Below are 16,549 nucleotides of genomic sequence, written 5' to 3'. Positions count from 1 at the left end.
TTTTAATTAAATCTTAAGGAAATATATATTAAATCATCCAATAGATTTAGGCATAATTTTATATTTGTACCAGACGTGAAGGTCACATGTATATAGAGAATTAAGATGTCATTTATAACAGGGGAAAAAAACTGGTAATCGTTCCATAACATTTATTAATAAGGACCCAGAAGGTGCATTGGAAGGTGTAAAGTTCTGCACAATCAGTTCACTGGTGAAACCGTGAAATTAACCAAGAAGGGGACATGTTGCACCATGTACTTCACTGGCTGCCAGGCACTGAGGGGGCCGGCATGCTCTTGAACCCATAATGCTTTTCTCAAATCCCATTTAGAACCTGAAGCAATACACATATTGGTTAGAACAGACCTACCCAGAAGTAGGATTTATAGAGACGGTTAGAGTTTACAGATAAAAGCATATCGATGATACTGCTAATTTCCTAGTTACAAACAGGTTTTTTAGGAACTTCCCTGGTAGTTCAGTGGTTAAGACTTCACCTTCCAAAGCTAGGGGTGCGGGTTCAATCCCTGGTTGGGGAGCTAAGATCCCACATGCCTCATGGCCAAAAACCCAAGACATAAAAAAAAACAAAAAAACCAAAAAACCACAGAAGCAGTTTATAACAAATTGAATTTGTTTATTCAATAAAGACTTTAAAAAAAACAGGTTTTTAACAAATTGGGTAATTTTCCTATTAATATTATACTATATTGTAATATTTATCTAAAATATTGTCTCTTTTCATACATGTGAAACAAGATTCAAGGTCTGGGAGGCCGAGAAAAGAATCAGTTTAGAAGGCAAATAAACAAGTACATCGGTCAGTCTTCCCCCTCTGCCACCCCCAGTCTGTCAAATTAGAGAACAAGGCTGAGATTCCATGATACAGATTGAAAAGCTGCAAAGCATAGAGCACTTTTGAAATGACTTTTCCCAATTATTTTGGGAATTATAGATTCACAGCATGCTGCAAAAAAAAAAACAACAAAACACGAAGTCCCATGTGCTCTTGACCCAATCTCTCCCAGTGCATTTTGTATCACTAGTACAACATCAAAACTAGCAAACTGACATTGACCCAACCGACCAACAGAACTTAACTCATTAGTTTTACATGCAATTTGAGCATGTTTTAAAAATGAAATTACATGGCAGTTGATAGACCTTTTATGATTTAAGACACTTGAATATTTCACATGAAGGTCTTAGAGAAAGCCTGATAAAAGGTAAGGGAAAAGACATATGTATACTGAGACTTTATTAAAGGTATCTTTAGATAGTTGTCTTTTAAGCGTTTATAAACATACATGTCTGCACTATAGTATAATGGAGACTCTGCATTCCTTATGATATATTACAATCTGATACTGTATTTCTTGAATTGTAGTAAAGAGTTTTGAAACACCTGAGTTTCTCCAGAATCACTTTGAGAGGCTTAGGGAAGTCAATATCATCTTTTGTATTACATTACTTAATTCATAAGGCATCATTGGAAATCAAGGAAATTTGTTCAAAAAAGAAAACAAGAAAACGCAGCTATGTAGTTAGAAATGGCAACACTTTCTTTGAGAAGTCTTTCTGGGCCTTGAGGTGGGCTGTCAGTAACCCAGCATCTAAAATTTGGTCCCCAGCCTGCAGGACAGGCATCAGGGCCCACACACACCGCTTTGTCTGCCTGCTTTCTCCACTTGCGGAGTTGCTGGATTATCTTGGGTTGCCATGCTCTGGCTTCATAGGTTAGGAACGACCCAGGGTGGCACATTTCAGCATAGGAGCAGCTGACAGAGGCGACACTGCTGGGAAACAGTGCTCACGTTTCTGACCATGTCTGTGCTTTATCCAGGCTGCAGTTTGAGCGAAATTCTTACCTTGGTGTTAGTTGCTATATTTTCTTGCTAGTTTTAGCAGAAATGCTCTAGTAGACAGTATATCATTTCAGATGATTTTACAAATGAAATTGTTACATGGTAATTGTTGATCATAACATCTCAACTTAGGAGGAGCCATAACCTGTTCTGTGGCGTTTCAGCTTTCAGGAGATGATCTGTAAACTGGCATGGGATTGATTTCAGAGTGTGGTGGGCAGCAGGATTGCTGTCAACTAAAGTTGGATTTTTCACCCTCTGTTTTTATTCTATTCTGACAGGGAGACTTGGCTGATTCTTTTTTCATTGTAGAATCTGGAGAAGTGAAAATTACTATGAAAAGGAAGGTAAGTCCTAAAAATCCATGAAATATTAACAAGTAACATAATAGACTTTTTTTTTTTTTTCCTGACTAAGCTTCATTCTGTTTTTCTTAAGCTGAGTGAACGCTAACACTTTCCATCACCTTGTCAGGGTAAGTCAGAGGTGGAGGAGAACGGTGCAGTTGAAATCGCTCGGTGTTCTCGAGGGCAGTACTTCGGCGAACTGGCTCTGGTAACGAACAAGCCCCGAGCCGCTTCCGCACACGCCATCGGGACCGTCAAATGTTTAGGTAGGACTCACGGCCCAGGGCACACTTGCCCCAGTTGAAATCCTTCTATGTGCATTGTACGTATTCAGCGTCACACTGATTATTTTACTGGGTTCACAAGTTTTATGGTCCCAACAGAATACAAGATTAGGATTCATTGCACTGTCAAGCCAATTTGTGGAAGCCAACTTCTTAGAAAACTTTTCACACACATATACATTGTTCTTTTTTATAGACATGAAATAACATTTTAGTATGTTGTTAAGATAAGAATTCTGAGTACCAAGCTTTACATCTAATTTTTCAAATGAACAATATGCACTGTGTTCCATTTCTGCTAAAAACCCCCTCAAACAGCACTTTTATAAGGTATACTAAGTTCTGCAGGGGAAGTTAAAATGTCTAGGAAAAGTTTCTCATCCTAGGATTAGGAAACAAGAGTTCAAGTGTGTCATAGCACAATGAAAATCTTGTTCAGCTGTTTATTACTTCTGTGTACCACACAGAAATGCCATGAACAGAAGGGCCATCTTCAGCTGGAAGGCATCTATATATAGCAGAGATTTTATATGTGAGAAATAACTTATTTTAGTAATGAAAAATATAACTCAGGAGATATTAATACAGATGACATTTTCTTTAAGAGAACTAGTCAATACTCTGTAATGACCTGTATGGGAAAAGAATCTAAAAACAGTGGATACATGTCTATGTATAAACTGATTCACTTTGCTGTACAGCAGAAAGTAATAAACATTATAAATCAACTATACACCAATAAAAATTAATTTAAAAAGTAATTAGCTACTCTGTACTCTTCGTCCACAGTTTAGAATAAATTTAGCTTCAGTGTTAAGATTTGCAAGTATCCCCAGAATTTTCTTAGAGAAGTTGTTTTTTAAATGATTTTAAATAAGTATAGTATTACTCTAGTGTTACACTTGGATGAAAAAGAAAAATTTAGAAGCTGACAGGTAATTTCTCTGAGTAGATAGAGGTGTTAGACAGTAGGGAGTAAAGATGATGTGAGTGAAATCCCATTACTTTTTTTCTATAATAAAATATATATTCACATTAAATTTGAGAAATACAGAAAGGTAGGAAAAACTAAGAGTTACCCAGTACCACCACCACCCAGCAATTTCCACATCCTATTATAATTCCTTATCATCCTTTTTTATTTGTATGTTTTCAGCTTTAAATCAGTTTTGTAAACTGCTTCTTTCATTCATTATAGCTTAGGCATTTTCTCATGTTTATTACATCAAATATTAACATTGCTTAAATACACACTGAATTATTTACTCACTTCCCACTGTTACATAATTTTTGAGTTTTGGCTCCATTTTGCGCGGTGGAGGAGAGCTTTTCTGTGGGGGTGTGTGCATATACTGCTTTTTCACATGATAGGATTTTTCCTGAGAAATGCTTTTTGGAATTGGGTTTTCTTTTTATGGTTTTTGATATCTATTGCCATATCACTTGTATTTGCACTTATTTGCATGCTGCCAGCAGTGCAAGAATTTCCATTCACTCTATTGTAAACACTGCCTTTTTTAGTTCTGTAAATTTAAGAAGCAAAAACAAAAGAATTTTAATTTGTATTTCAATGATAGTATGATTATATTTTCATATAAATTCAGTTTTTAAAAATGCTCGAGACAAGCAATCTAAGCAACATAGAGCATATACTTACAGAAGTGGACAAAATCATTATTTGGACTGCCATTTTGAATTGACTAGACCCTAGTATAAAAGAGTAAAAAATTGTAAAGGGCAACATCTGGTCTTCACAGCATTGCATTGTAAACCCTGAGGAGGGAAAACAAGATAGAAAACACTACCTTGCCACCCTTGAGTTCATACTGCTAAAGTGGTGACATAAAAATGAATTTATTTTGTAAAATTCCAAGGTCTTGCCATAACAATCCCTCATTCTTTTAACCTGGATCAGGAACTTCCAATATAACGTCATATGGCCACGGGCCACTGGCTGCTTCCTTTTTGAAGTGGAATGTTTTTATCTTTATGCCTTTTTCTTGTATCTGATATTTATGCAAAAATGCCATTGCGTCATTGACATATGTGAAATAGGTACCACAAGTGAATTAGAAATTCCAGGTTTGTAAAGAATGTTATTTTTCTTTTATTCTCCACTCTTCTTAGCCATGGATGTGCAAGCATTTGAAAGGCTTTTGGGACCTTGCATGGAAATTATGAAAAGGAACATCGCTACCTATGAAGAGCAATTAGTTGCCCTGTTTGGAACAAACATGGATATTGTTGAACCCACTGCATGAAGCAAAAGTATTGGAGCAAGACCTCTAGTGACAAAATTACACAGTAGTGGTTAGTCCACTGAGAATGTGTTTGTGTAGATGCCAAGCATTTTCTGTGATTTCAGGTTTTTTCCTTTTTTTACATTTACAATGTATCAGTAAACAGAATAGGTATTTAATAGTCAATAGGCTTTAACATCACTTTCTAAAAAGAGTAGATCAAAAAATATCAACATACTGATAAAATGACTTTCTACTCCACAAAATTATGATTTGACTGAAAGATTCAGATGATTGTAATATATTGAAAGTATCTGTGTTTAAGAAGATAATTAAAGGATGTTATCATAGGCAATGTGTATTCATTTTGACTTGCTCAGATTGATATGTTATGACTACACCCATGTAAAAGGGAACTTGGCAGTGAACCATGCTATACAGCATGGCATCACATTCTTTTTACAACTCACTATATATAGTAAGTACAATTTAACCATTTTTGTTTTAAAGTTTTTCTGGCTTGATAAGTTATGTGCTGGCCTTGGCCTATTGGTGAAATGGTATAAAACATCTTATGCAATTTTAAAACCTTTTATATTTTTGCAATAAAGTACCTTTTGACTTCTTGGGTATAATGTCAGTAGCCTACATATTCCAGTGGTTTTAAGGACAGGCAGTTTAGTCATTACAACAACAGGAAAGTGTCTTTGGATGAAAGGTCATTATTTTCCTCATAAAGCATCTATCTATGCTTCCTTCTTTCATTTTTGCAGTTCTCTGTTATCTTTAAAAATTTGTTTGACATTTAATGTCACAAATATTTTTAAATGTTCTTTAAACTTAATTGTTGTCTTCTAAAAGCCTAAGATCTTATTATATATGCTAAAAAAAAAAGTCTCCTATACCAAAAATATTCGGGGTCCTTATCAACATGCCCATAGATATTTCTTTGTTCTTCACTAGACATGTGTAATAACATCCTTGCAGACGTCTGCTCCCATGGGTTTCCTCCAAAGTGGGAGAAATAAGTTATTGTAAGTAAAACATATATAAGGATGCAAGGAATTTCTGCCCATTCCAAGTATACCATTAGGCCTCTCCACTTGCTTTAATGTAGACTCTCAACTGCATTCATTTCATTCTGCAAATGCAGAATGAACTCAGCTGAATAGATTTTTGTTGATAATTGATAATGCTTATTATCCTGCTACATAAAATGAATTAATTATATTCCACCAAAGCAGTATACTCTTACATGGATTCTAGGACTACATGACCCCAATGTCCAGAGACATTAATTCTAAATAGTTGTTCCCTTTTAAATCGGCGATTTCATTTTGGGAAATATGTTTCAAAGAAATATATACATGGGTAAAAAAATTCTGTGGCTAGTGTGGTCTTATTAGAGAATGTTTCTGGTCTTGCTTGTATAATGAAAATGTGGTAAAGATACGTGAATTGGATAATGTACATATAAGAAGTATGTAAAATATACCTTCAGCCACATTTTAGCACAGTTTTAACTACTTTGCAAACTTTCCCACGGGAAGAGAGCTTACTGAATGCAGACTTGTTTTCTATAATATTTCAGATTTTAAAAGTCATGTCTACCGAACAAGAAAAAAACACAACCACAAATTCCTGGTTTATCATTCTGTATTTTCAACTTCCTTCACTTTTTCAAGTTACCTATTTTGTTGCATAAGCTAATTGTTAACTACAAATGCCTGTTTAATAAAGAACTCTGACCAAGGCTGTAAATGCCAGTTACATTATTTTCAGTATTGTTGGTTATATTTAAAATTTCCTTATAATAAAGCACAGTTTTATAATAAAATATTATTACTGAGGTGTTTTTTTCTTTCTTGTTTCTTTACTGTGACTTCGTAGTGCACATTATACCATGTGAAATGCATGACAGAGGTCCGGCATATGTGAAAACAAAGGTAAGATCTGGGCATCTTGCAGCAAGGAAGTGTGGTTCTGTAGGACGAGAGGTTTTTAAAAATCGTAACTATCGGTTATATGTGATACAGATAGTTGTGATATGTTGCAGACTCAGTCAGCCATTTAGAATAACCAAGTCTGGCTGGCTAACTAGGGAATGTATGTGTTAAAGTAATTAAAACACCACAAGTTTGAGTTATGGATGCCCCTGTTTAATCACCAGCCAAGAGTCTTTATGTTTGGAAATTCTCTGTTGATGTTTCATTCAAGCATGCATCATGTATGACTAAGAATTCTGGGAGGACGCTCAATTTTAATACAAAGGTGCTTTTCTTTGTGTGTGTGTGTGTGTGTGTGTGTGTGTGTGTGTGTCCTGCTGATACAAACTAGGGCTTGGTGCATATAAATGTAAAACACTACCTGGGATCCATGCTGTGTGAATGTGTTTGGTTTATTCTTAGAAACCTGGCTAGCACTCTTTAAAATGCTTTACAATTCTGCAAGTGAGACACACAGCACTAAGGAAGAACTTCGGATTTTATTGGAATATGTAGGATTAAGTGCTGAGTCCTTTTTCTTTCTAAAGCATCTTTAAAACATGGATATAATTTTTCCTAATTTTTTTTCAAAAAATGTTACATTTCTAATAAGGACTAGATGGCCTTTGGCATTCTTAAAGAACATTAATAATGTATAAGCCTAGAGTGGTAAGTAACACATCTGGATGAGCTGTACTATCCAGCTTAAACAACTGGAAAGGAGAGTCTCAAATCTAAATAAAATGTTAATAACTAAGGGAGAAACAGAATTACTAACACATGTGGGAGAAAATTCATAAGGGAGAAATAGAATAATAAGGAATGCTGGCTTCTAAAATAAATGTGTGAGGTACAGCCTCATGTTGAGTACGAGAAAGAATTCTGATAAGAAACTGAAGGAAAAAAAAGAAATTGGAGCAAGAGTTAAGACAAACTCTTACCTGCTCCAGGATACTTTTCAAGGCAGCAAAACTGGTTGAGCAACTGAAACTATACAGTTGTTAGTAAACAGTCTTTACGGGTATTAAAAAAAAAAAAAAAACACCTTGAAAGTAAAATGAATTACGGAAATGAAAGCAGTAAGGTAAACTTACTTGGAGGACTTGTGTGCCCATTAGTCACTACAAGAAGTTAAATCAGTTTCATTTGTATAAGTGAGAAAAATCCATGACTCCACCAAAATCATTTACTTTGTGCATCCATGGCAGAACTTGGGCAATCTTGAGTCTCTTGCTTCCCCCATGCAATTCTTGGCTTCATACTTCAATTGGGGGCGGCGGGGGCGGGGGGTGGGGGTGGGGGGGAAGCCCAAAACAGTCTAAAAGTTGAGAGATATATTTATTTGGGGAATTTAACTGAGGACTATAGCCTGGGGAAACAGCCTTTCAGATAACCCTGAGGGACTGTTCCAAAGAGGTAAGGGAGGAGCCAGGATACATAGGAGTTTTTGCTGAAAAAGACCAAAAAAAAAAAAAAAATGTAGTCAGATATCAAAAGATCATTGCTAATCACACACAAAAATAGATATTTCAAGTTAAAAGATTTTAGTGGTTTTCTCATCTAGGGCCAGTATCCTGGTTTTTCCCATCCTGAATTCCTCTCAGGGTGCAGGGGTGATTGCAATGGCTGCTGGCTTGAGGGTGGGCAACATTCTTTGTTTACTGAAATGGTAGGTAACATTTTTATTTTTGTCCACACTCATATTCTCTGAATAATGATGTAATTGAGCCTGGTATATAGACAAATGTGTACAGAGTTTCCAAGGAAGACTTTCTTTGACCAACAGATCTGGGTCTTTCTGTCCCTTTTTATGCTTTAAGTTTGTAAATTTAAAGTTGCTAAGGAAGTCCTGAAAAGGTAACATTTATATATGGAAAGATGTGATGGTAGACCTTACAGAGGTAACTGTCTCCGCCATAAAAATGAAGTGTCATCTCTTAGGTGGTGTTCCCACATTTTGATTAACCACAGCTTGGGTCTTGCCATCTTCCTGAAAAACTCAAGCCACTGCAACATGTAAATACATGAAATGTTTTGTTAGTACCAATTATAACCGAATCTTTAAAGTAGATGCATTTATTACTCAGTTGTGAAACCAAGCAGGACCTGTGGGGTATGGAAACTTTGCATGTCCTGTTTCTTGTTTATAGGGAAAAGCTTCAGCTTCCTAGACCTTTCCTGATTTTCAGAGGGCAGATTCAAAAGTTACTCATTAGGGAAACACGGGAATGCCAAAAGAAAGGAAAAGCAGTGAATAACAGTGCAGACAAAGGGCAGGATTGTGGTTTCTCTTGAAGAGATACATTCATAGCCATCTGATATATCTCTGAGTTCTTTTGCAGGAACTAAGGTTCCCACCCAGGGGGAGGATGGTAGCTTCAGGCGGAACCCAAGATTCCTGTTACCTCACCGCCAGCAAATCAGTGGAAAGTCACACACCCTGTGTCCTCACCCCAAATTTTGCCCTTAGAGACTCTTCCCTGAACCCCACCAGGGAGTCTGGGGTTCTTTGAACATGAGGTGCCCATTCTCCTTGCTTGGCCTGCTGCTGCTGCTGCTAAGTCACTTCAGTCGTGTCCAACTCTGTGTGACCCCATAGACGGCAGCCCACCAGGCTCTGCTGTCCCTGGGATTCTCCAGGCAAGAACACTGGAGTGGATTGCCATTTCCTTCTCCAATGCATGAAAGTGAAAAGTAAAAGTGAAGTCACTCAGTCGTGTCTGACTCTGCAGTAAACCTTAAACCTTTCTCTGCTCCCAACCCCTTTGGTCTCACTGTGCATCAGGCACTTGCCTTTGGAAAAAACTGGAAAAATGGTTTTATTCCCCAGGCACGAGGGGGTTAGGGTGGTTTAGTTGCTAAGTTCTTGTCTGACTCTTGTGACCCCATAGACTGTAGCCTGCCAGGCTCCTCTGTCCATGTGATTTCTCAAGCAAGAAAACTCGAGTGGGTTGCCATTTCCTTCTCCAGATCATCTTCCTGACCCACGATTGAGCTTAGGTCTCCGGCATTGCAGGTGGACTCTACCTACTGAGCCACCAGGGAACCTCAATGAGCTGGAAATGGACTCTGAAATAAAGGCTGCCTTCACTTTTGACTGTAACCACCTAGAAATGGAATCCTCAATGTCTTACATATTTCACATGATAAAAACTCACCAAGTAGAACCTCTGAATGAGTTCATGAGCGGTAAATACGCCCAGGCACAACCTTGGATAAAGTTGCTTCTAACTCCTGATTTTCCATCTCTGCCCTAAAACCTACCATGACCACAGTCCTGCTGAGGAACAAGAGAGTGAGTCCTGGATCCCTGGAACTGCACTGCCACGTTTAGGTGGAAGGTTGATATTTAATACAAGTGAATCTCTTTACAAAATGACTATATTCTTGAAATGTATACAAATGACATTTCTAAAAGCCAAATATCTTAATTAGGAGAGGGGCTCACTATAAAGACGTCTTTAGCAAGTCTTTTCTTTCTTAATTGCTTTTGAAAGCTGAACCGAAATGTCCTCCACTTTTTTATTACTATAGTGCACATTATGATCTGCTATGTAATTTGAAGGAGCTGCAGTGTTTGGTGATGAGTAGACACAGCAAGTGACACAAACCATACGGAAACTATATGTAATGGGGTCAGTGTTCAAAGCAACTTACACAAAATAACATATACTATATATTAATAAGAAAATGTATCTTATTTCCTTTTATTCATCTGTTCAGCAGGTATCTATAATATTTATTGATTGCCTGGGCAAAACGATGCATATGATATAGACCAGACAAAAAGATGCATAAGAAATATGGAAAGAAGAAATAATGCGAATTTGGGGGGAGGTAAATGTAAGCAAAAATGGTTAAGTGTAGCACATTTAAGTGGCTTGCTAGGTGGCTCAGTGTAGTAAAGAATCCGTCCGTCAGCGCAGGAGACAAAAGAGACATGGGTTCAATCCCTGGGTCACGAAGATCCCTTGGAGGAGGAAGTGGCACCCCATTCCAGTATTCTTGCCTGGGAAATCCTACGGACAGAGGAGCCTGGTGGGCTACAGTCCATGGTGCCGCAAAGAATCAGACTGAGTGAGTGAGCACACACCACACAGTTAAGTACATATTAGTCCTGTGATCTTAATGGCTTTTTATCTAAAATTAGCTACTTTCGACTGGTAACTAAAAGAAAATACACAGAGAAAGGCCTAGCATCCCAGACAGACATGAGAGAAAAAGTGTAGGAATCTGTGCTCCATTTCCTAATTTGAATACTTGACTTCATTTGCTTGCTTCAGTTCAGTTCAGTTCAGTCGCTCAGTCATGTCCAACTCTGCGACCCCATGAATCACAGCACGCCAGGCCTCCCTGTCCATCACCAACTCCCGGAGTTCACTCAGACTCACGTCCATTGAGTCAGTGATGCCATCCAGCCGTCTCATCCTCTGTCATCCCCTTCTCCTCCTGCCCTCGATCCCTCCCAGCATCAGAGTCTTTTCCAATGAGTCAACTCTTCGAATGAGGCGGCCAAAGTACTAGAGTTTCAGCTTTAGCATCATTCCTTCCAAAGAAATCCCAGGGCTGATCTCCTTCAGAATGGACTGGATCTCCTTGCAGTCCAAGGGACTCTCAAGAGTCTTCTCCAACACCACAGTTCAAAAGCATCAATTCTTTGGCACTCAGCCTTCTTCACAGTCCAACTCTCACATCCATACATGACCACAGGAAAAACCATAGCCTTGACTAGATGGACCTTTGTTGGCAAAGTAATGTCTCTGCTTTTGAATATGTTATCTAGGTTGGTCATAACTTTCCTTCCAAGGAGTAAGCGTCTTTTAATTTCATGGCTGCAATCACCCTCTGCAGTGATTTTGGAGCCCCCAAAAATAAAGTCTGACACTGTTTCCACTGTTTCCCCATCTATTTCCCATGAAGTGATGGGACCGGATGCCATGATCTTCGTTTTCTGAATGTTGAGCTTTAAGCCAACTTTTCCACTCTCCACTTTCACTTTCATCAAGAAGCTTTTGAGTTCCTCTTCTTTGCTTCTTTGCTTGCTTACCTTTTAACATTTTGAACAGTGATATTTTAAACATTTAAGCAATGTCATGTACTTTAACTTCTATGTTTCTTAGCCCAGTGGTCATTGGTATGCCAACTGTGTTGGAATACAGTAATTTCACCCCTAAATAAGCTTTATCTAGTTTTTAAAAAACAAATTAGAATTTGATGTTTCTTTATGAAAACAGAAGTATTTTACAAATTGCTGAAGACATTTTGATTTTGGATAACAACTCTTAACATATTTGGGCATAGTTTATGTGGAATATGTATGTGTGTATATGGTATTTGCACTGACCAGAAGTAGATGCTATTTAAATAAAATTTTATTTTTGAACTTTCTTTTGGTTACAGCTTGTAGGATTTTCATTCCCTGACCAGGAATTGAACCCACACCCTTGGCAGTGAGAGCTTTGAGTCCTAACCAGTGGACTACCAGGGAATTCCCAAAATTGATTTTTTAATGTCAGTTTTATCATGGAAGTATGTTATGAACAAATCTTCTTTAGTATATATAAAAATCCCTTACAGGTTCAGTCGTGTCCGACTCTGCAAACCTATGAACTGTAGCCCATCAGGCTCCTCTGACCGTATTTCCCAGGCAAGAATACTGGAGTAGGTTGTCATTTCCTTCTCCAGGGGATCTTCCTGACCCAGGGATGGAACCTATGGGGATGCAACCTGTGTCTCCTGCGTCCCCTGCATTGGAAGGCAGATCCTTCACGACTGAGCTAAAATATTTTATATTATAAAATATGTCATTTTATATTTTATCACATATAAATAATAAGTAATTGGTACAAAAATTCTTTATGTATATTTTAGTGAAGTAGTAGAATTTATATTCTAAGGAGATCTTACTGGTTTTGTACTTTGATCTTTGTTCTGGCTGAGTTGGCTGGTTTTCTTAGTCATCCAAAAATGAATAATGAGGTTCCTATTAAATATACATAGGTGCATAAGGTAAGCATTTAGCTTCCCAGGAGAGTCCAAACATGGACTAATTGTCCACTTAAAGGTACAGAGATTCTAACACTGACATTTAATCAGTTATGACTGAACTAACTCAAGAGAATTTTACTCTTCTATTTAATGACCTGGACAAAAATGAGAGTATGTGAAAATATTTTATATCTTTGTATCCATATGAATTAGCACAGTGGTCAACCAATAGTAGGAACTAAATAGGTATTTCTGAATGAATGGATAGGAAAACCTTTATAGTACTAATAAAAGACAATCATTTCCAATAATGTACAATAGCTTGATGTGAAGGTGCTATTCTTCCTACCATTGTGTTCACAAATAAAAAAATATCTCCACTAAGGCTTTTACTAAACGCTTGGAAACAGAAAACCTTTTAAAATTAGTTAAGGTTCAGCCAAAAGCAGATCTCATGGTTCATGCAGTGTTGGGGGGTGGGGGGGCAGGGATGGTGTGGTACCAGCTCTTGAAAGTTCATTTTTTGGATGGTGGGAAAGGTTTTTAGTTTCCTGGAGGGAGCTAGTCATTAATAGCTGAGATTTTAGTTTTCAGTGATCAAGTGAATTCCACGGATTTTTCTTTTTGTCAGGAAATTAAACACTGGAGTTCATATTTTCAATTTTTCAATTCTGAGGCGCAATGAACCTCCACTGTTAAAAAAAGTGAAGAAAGAAAATAAAAATACACAAAAGAGCAGGGCCACAATTGAGTCCTGGGGTCACTCCATTAATCTCTGAATGAAGATAAATACAAATATTGTCCTTTTTACTCAGGGAAAAATTTAGGCATTTTATTGGCCTTCTGAATTATTTTTAGGAAACAAAATAATTTGATTAGTATTTGTGAATACAGAATCTTTGATCTGTATTTGATCTGAATACCATCTTTGATCACATGGTAGGGAGGACTCTTTAAGGATTCAAACAGGGAATCCCTAAAAGAATCTGAAAACTTGTTTCAGTATGGGAAAGTTACTTTGGATTTCCATATTTGTTCCGTGGCTTTCAGATTTAAAAATTCCAGAAAAGTAGGGGTTTTAAAGGAATCACTAGCAAGGATTTAAGGCTCCTTTCCAAAAGTTTGACTTTATAGATTTCTCTCTAGTATGTTTTCCTCCTCTTAAACATACATATAATGATCTAAAGATATAAAACCTAAAGCATAGCTTAAATGACTAAACACTAAAAGTTCAAAGGAAAAAAAGCTTAATAATGCCTTTGTAATGGGAATGGTAAAAACATCAATTATAGACTAGGAACTGGACAGCCTTGTTTAAAATGAAGGTAACTATTAATGCCAAAGAAGCCATCCTCCTCTCTTTGAGTCAGAGAATTCGTAACTTAAGGAGGAACTCCTAGTGGAAACAAAGTAGGAAGACATTCTTTCATCAGTGGAAGACCTCTGGAGAGGAAAAACGGTTAAACTGAAACTCACCAGAGAAACCCTGATAACGATTCACAAATTACATCCGTTTAAGTCACACATTATATCCCTCCGTATTACCTTAAACAACGAGTAAGCTGGTCAAATACAGAAAACATCAATTTGCCTTTCCTCAATTCGAAAGTCAACAGTAATGACCCCACCTCCCGCTTCACAGTTTTGTAAATTGTCCAGACCTCCGAGCTTCTCTCTCACTGTTCATCCCCAAGCCTCTCGGTGCCTGGCACGCAGCCGGCATTCAAAAAATCTCGGGTGAACTGAACAGAGTCCGCAGAGAAACCGCAAGCTGCTGTCCAGGGAGGGGCGAAGCCAGGCTCAGGATAAAGAAATGTTAAGTCTTCCCACTGGACCCCAGCACCACCTTTATTATCCCCATCAGGCCTGGGGCCGTGATTTCTGGGTGACTGGGTCCCCCTCGAGGCAGCACTGTTTCCGCTAGTGCAGTCATCGCCTTCCCCTCGCACTAAAACAATACCTTGGCCTCTTGCCAAATTCTGAGCTGCGAGCAACTCTGGCTGTTTATGGCCCGGAATGGGTACTGCGAGAAGCTTGAGGCTGCTTTGAGTGCTAGCACAGGCCCAGAGGAAGAGAAGAGGCCAAAGCTTTAAAACACTCCCTTCCTCCGCCCCCTCCTTTTTGTCCCAGACACCAAAACAAACGAGCTGATACACGTGTCCCTATGACTCTTGTTTACTATCAAGACTGCACCGTGCACGCACTTCTGGGAAATGTAGTCCAACCTGTTCCCCGACGTGCAGTCTCGGAGAGAAACACAGCCAGACCCAGACTACGAACCCACAATCCATTTCGGGGGCAATGTTTGGCTGGAGTCCCGGGAGTCTCGGCAGCAATCCAATCCGAAGCGCTCACCCTGGTGATTGACACTCCGTCTTCCCCAATAAATACAACACAAAAGTCAATACAAGCCCGCCCACCGAGACGGACCACGGTACCAACCAATAGGAAGGAGAAACGATTGAATGGCAGTGCCGCAGGCCAATAAGAAGGCGAAGGAGCTGGGCGGAGGCTCAACCCCCCGGGGGTTTGAGGGGAGGGGGAAGACGAAGCTTGAAAGACTTGGTAATGGCGACGGGTTTGGTAAGTAGGAAAGTTTCGGTGGAGGACTAAGAGCGGCGGCGGGAGCAGTAACGCGCCCCGGGAAGGCCGGCGTCAGTTGTAGAGGGGATACGCGAGTTGCTGGTGGTGTTGTCGCGGCCGGGGCGGCCCGCGCCGGGGCTGCTTATACTCCGCGGCGGTTTGTTGTCTTTCTGTTCGGGAAGGGGTGGGGGTGGGGAAGGGAGGGGCAGGATCTCGAGGGTATCTGGCGGCCGGGTGAACTCGGGTCGGCTGTCCTCTTCCTGACGGCCGGGGCAGTTAACCGTCCGATACCGGCCTGCGGCGAACCCACCGGACTGGCGCTTCCCGCGAGCTCACCTGGGCTTCGCGTCGGCACGGTCCGTGGTGGTCTTGGGGCGGGGGCTGGGAGGCGACTGCGAGGACTGCGCTCTGGGCCGGGTGGCGCGGTGGGTGGCCGGGCCGGGTGAGGAGATGGGGCGGGCCTGGGCGGGGGAAAGGGGGCCGACGCGACTCTGGGGCTGCCCAGGAAAGTTTGACTTCAACTCCCCGCGAGTGGGCGGAGGGTCGGAGGTTGGCCCGGGGTGGGCAGCCGGCCGCGGGTGGAGGACTCTTGTGAGGCGCCGCCTCTTCAGGGGCCGAGAGGGGCTCGGGCCGAACTGGGAAGCTCGCGGAGCCCTTGGGCCCCGGGGCTCATTGTTACGCAGTTCGAATGAATGGACTCCTTGGCGCCTGCGCGGTGGAGTTGAGCCGAGGGGAAAAACAAGCCTGGAGTCCAGGCTGCGGTCACATGATGGGGGGAGGGGAGGGGAACGCGATGAATGGCGAAAGAGGGTGGGGGATGGACTTGGCGTGAACCGGGAGGCACTGCCTCTGTGTGACCGAGATCGAGGCTTGGCAGGCGATTTCAGTCTCCGCCTTCCAACCTATGCTGCTGCCCCAGGCGGATTAAAACAAAAAAGACTAGCGAAATCGACTGTCGGAACCAGGTTTTTGTAGCTCCTTCAAACGCTGCATGCTGTCTAGGGGAGTTCGCTCGCCGCCGTGCATTCTTTTGAACACTTCACCTAGAGTTAATTCTTTAGGAGTTTTCAGCAAAAATCTTTTGTAAAGGGAGCTCTGACTGCAGGGAAACACTCAAGAGTCTTTAATTCTGGGATCCAGTGATGCTAAGGGAGGAGGTTAAAAGTCAGTTGTGTGTATACCAGGAAGTGTTGGGAGTCCTACCAACAATTCCGACTGAGTGCTATAGATTTATTTCCCTCTAACTAGCAGTGA

The 16,549-nt window shown here is 40.1% G+C and overlaps 2 protein-coding genes and 2 long non-coding RNA genes across 6 annotated transcripts in view; 2 read left to right on the top strand and 2 right to left on the bottom strand.

Moving 5' to 3' along the window:
• The window catches only part of PRKAR2B (protein kinase cAMP-dependent type II regulatory subunit beta), a 102,574-nt gene extending 95,998 nt beyond the window's left edge, over positions 1 to 6,576 (top strand). Inside the window, exons 9-11 of the mRNA XM_086396865.1 lie at positions 2,150 to 2,215; positions 2,343 to 2,481; positions 4,627 to 6,576. Of these exons, the coding sequence (XP_086252991.1) occupies positions 2,150 to 2,215; positions 2,343 to 2,481; positions 4,627 to 4,760 (339 nt within the window). The 3' untranslated portion in view covers positions 4,761 to 6,576. The remainder of the gene's footprint in view (positions 1 to 2,149; positions 2,216 to 2,342; positions 2,482 to 4,626) is intronic.
• Positions 6,577 to 8,043: 1,467 nt separating this feature from the next.
• On the bottom strand, positions 8,044 to 8,737 carry LOC147374356 (uncharacterized). The gene is made up of 2 exons (XR_015162658.1): positions 8,622 to 8,737; positions 8,044 to 8,174 (listed from the first exon to the last, which is right to left on the bottom strand). It is a non-coding gene; the product is annotated as an uncharacterized LOC147374356 (long non-coding RNA).
• Positions 8,738 to 10,415: 1,678 nt separating this feature from the next.
• Positions 10,416 to 14,790, bottom strand: LOC147374355 (uncharacterized). The gene is made up of 2 exons (XR_015162665.1): positions 14,673 to 14,790; positions 10,416 to 11,771 (listed from the first exon to the last, which is right to left on the bottom strand). It is a non-coding gene; the product is annotated as an uncharacterized LOC147374355 (long non-coding RNA).
• A 467-nt stretch (positions 14,791 to 15,257) lies between these two features.
• HBP1 (HMG-box transcription factor 1) overlaps positions 15,258 to 16,549 on the top strand; it is a 31,066-nt gene continuing 29,774 nt past the window's right edge. Inside the window, exon 1 of one of the 3 annotated variants that reach the window (XM_086396858.1) lies at positions 15,258 to 15,295. In XM_086396858.1, coding sequence (XP_086252984.1) covers positions 15,281 to 15,295 — 15 coding nt within the window. In that variant the 5' untranslated portion in view covers positions 15,258 to 15,280. Of the gene's footprint in view, positions 15,652 to 16,549 lie in introns of all 3 variants that reach the window. The other 2 variants (XM_086396859.1, XM_086396861.1) reach the window with 2 other exon arrangements.

This window comes from Bos grunniens, chromosome 4, assembly GCF_055505025.1.
Source record: "Bos grunniens cultivar Pamir isolate PY7600 chromosome 4, Bosgru_T2T1.0, whole genome shotgun sequence".
Classification (NCBI taxonomy): Eukaryota; Metazoa; Chordata; class Mammalia; order Artiodactyla; family Bovidae; genus Bos; species Bos grunniens.
This window is presented reverse-complemented; position numbering and strand designations above follow the sequence as displayed.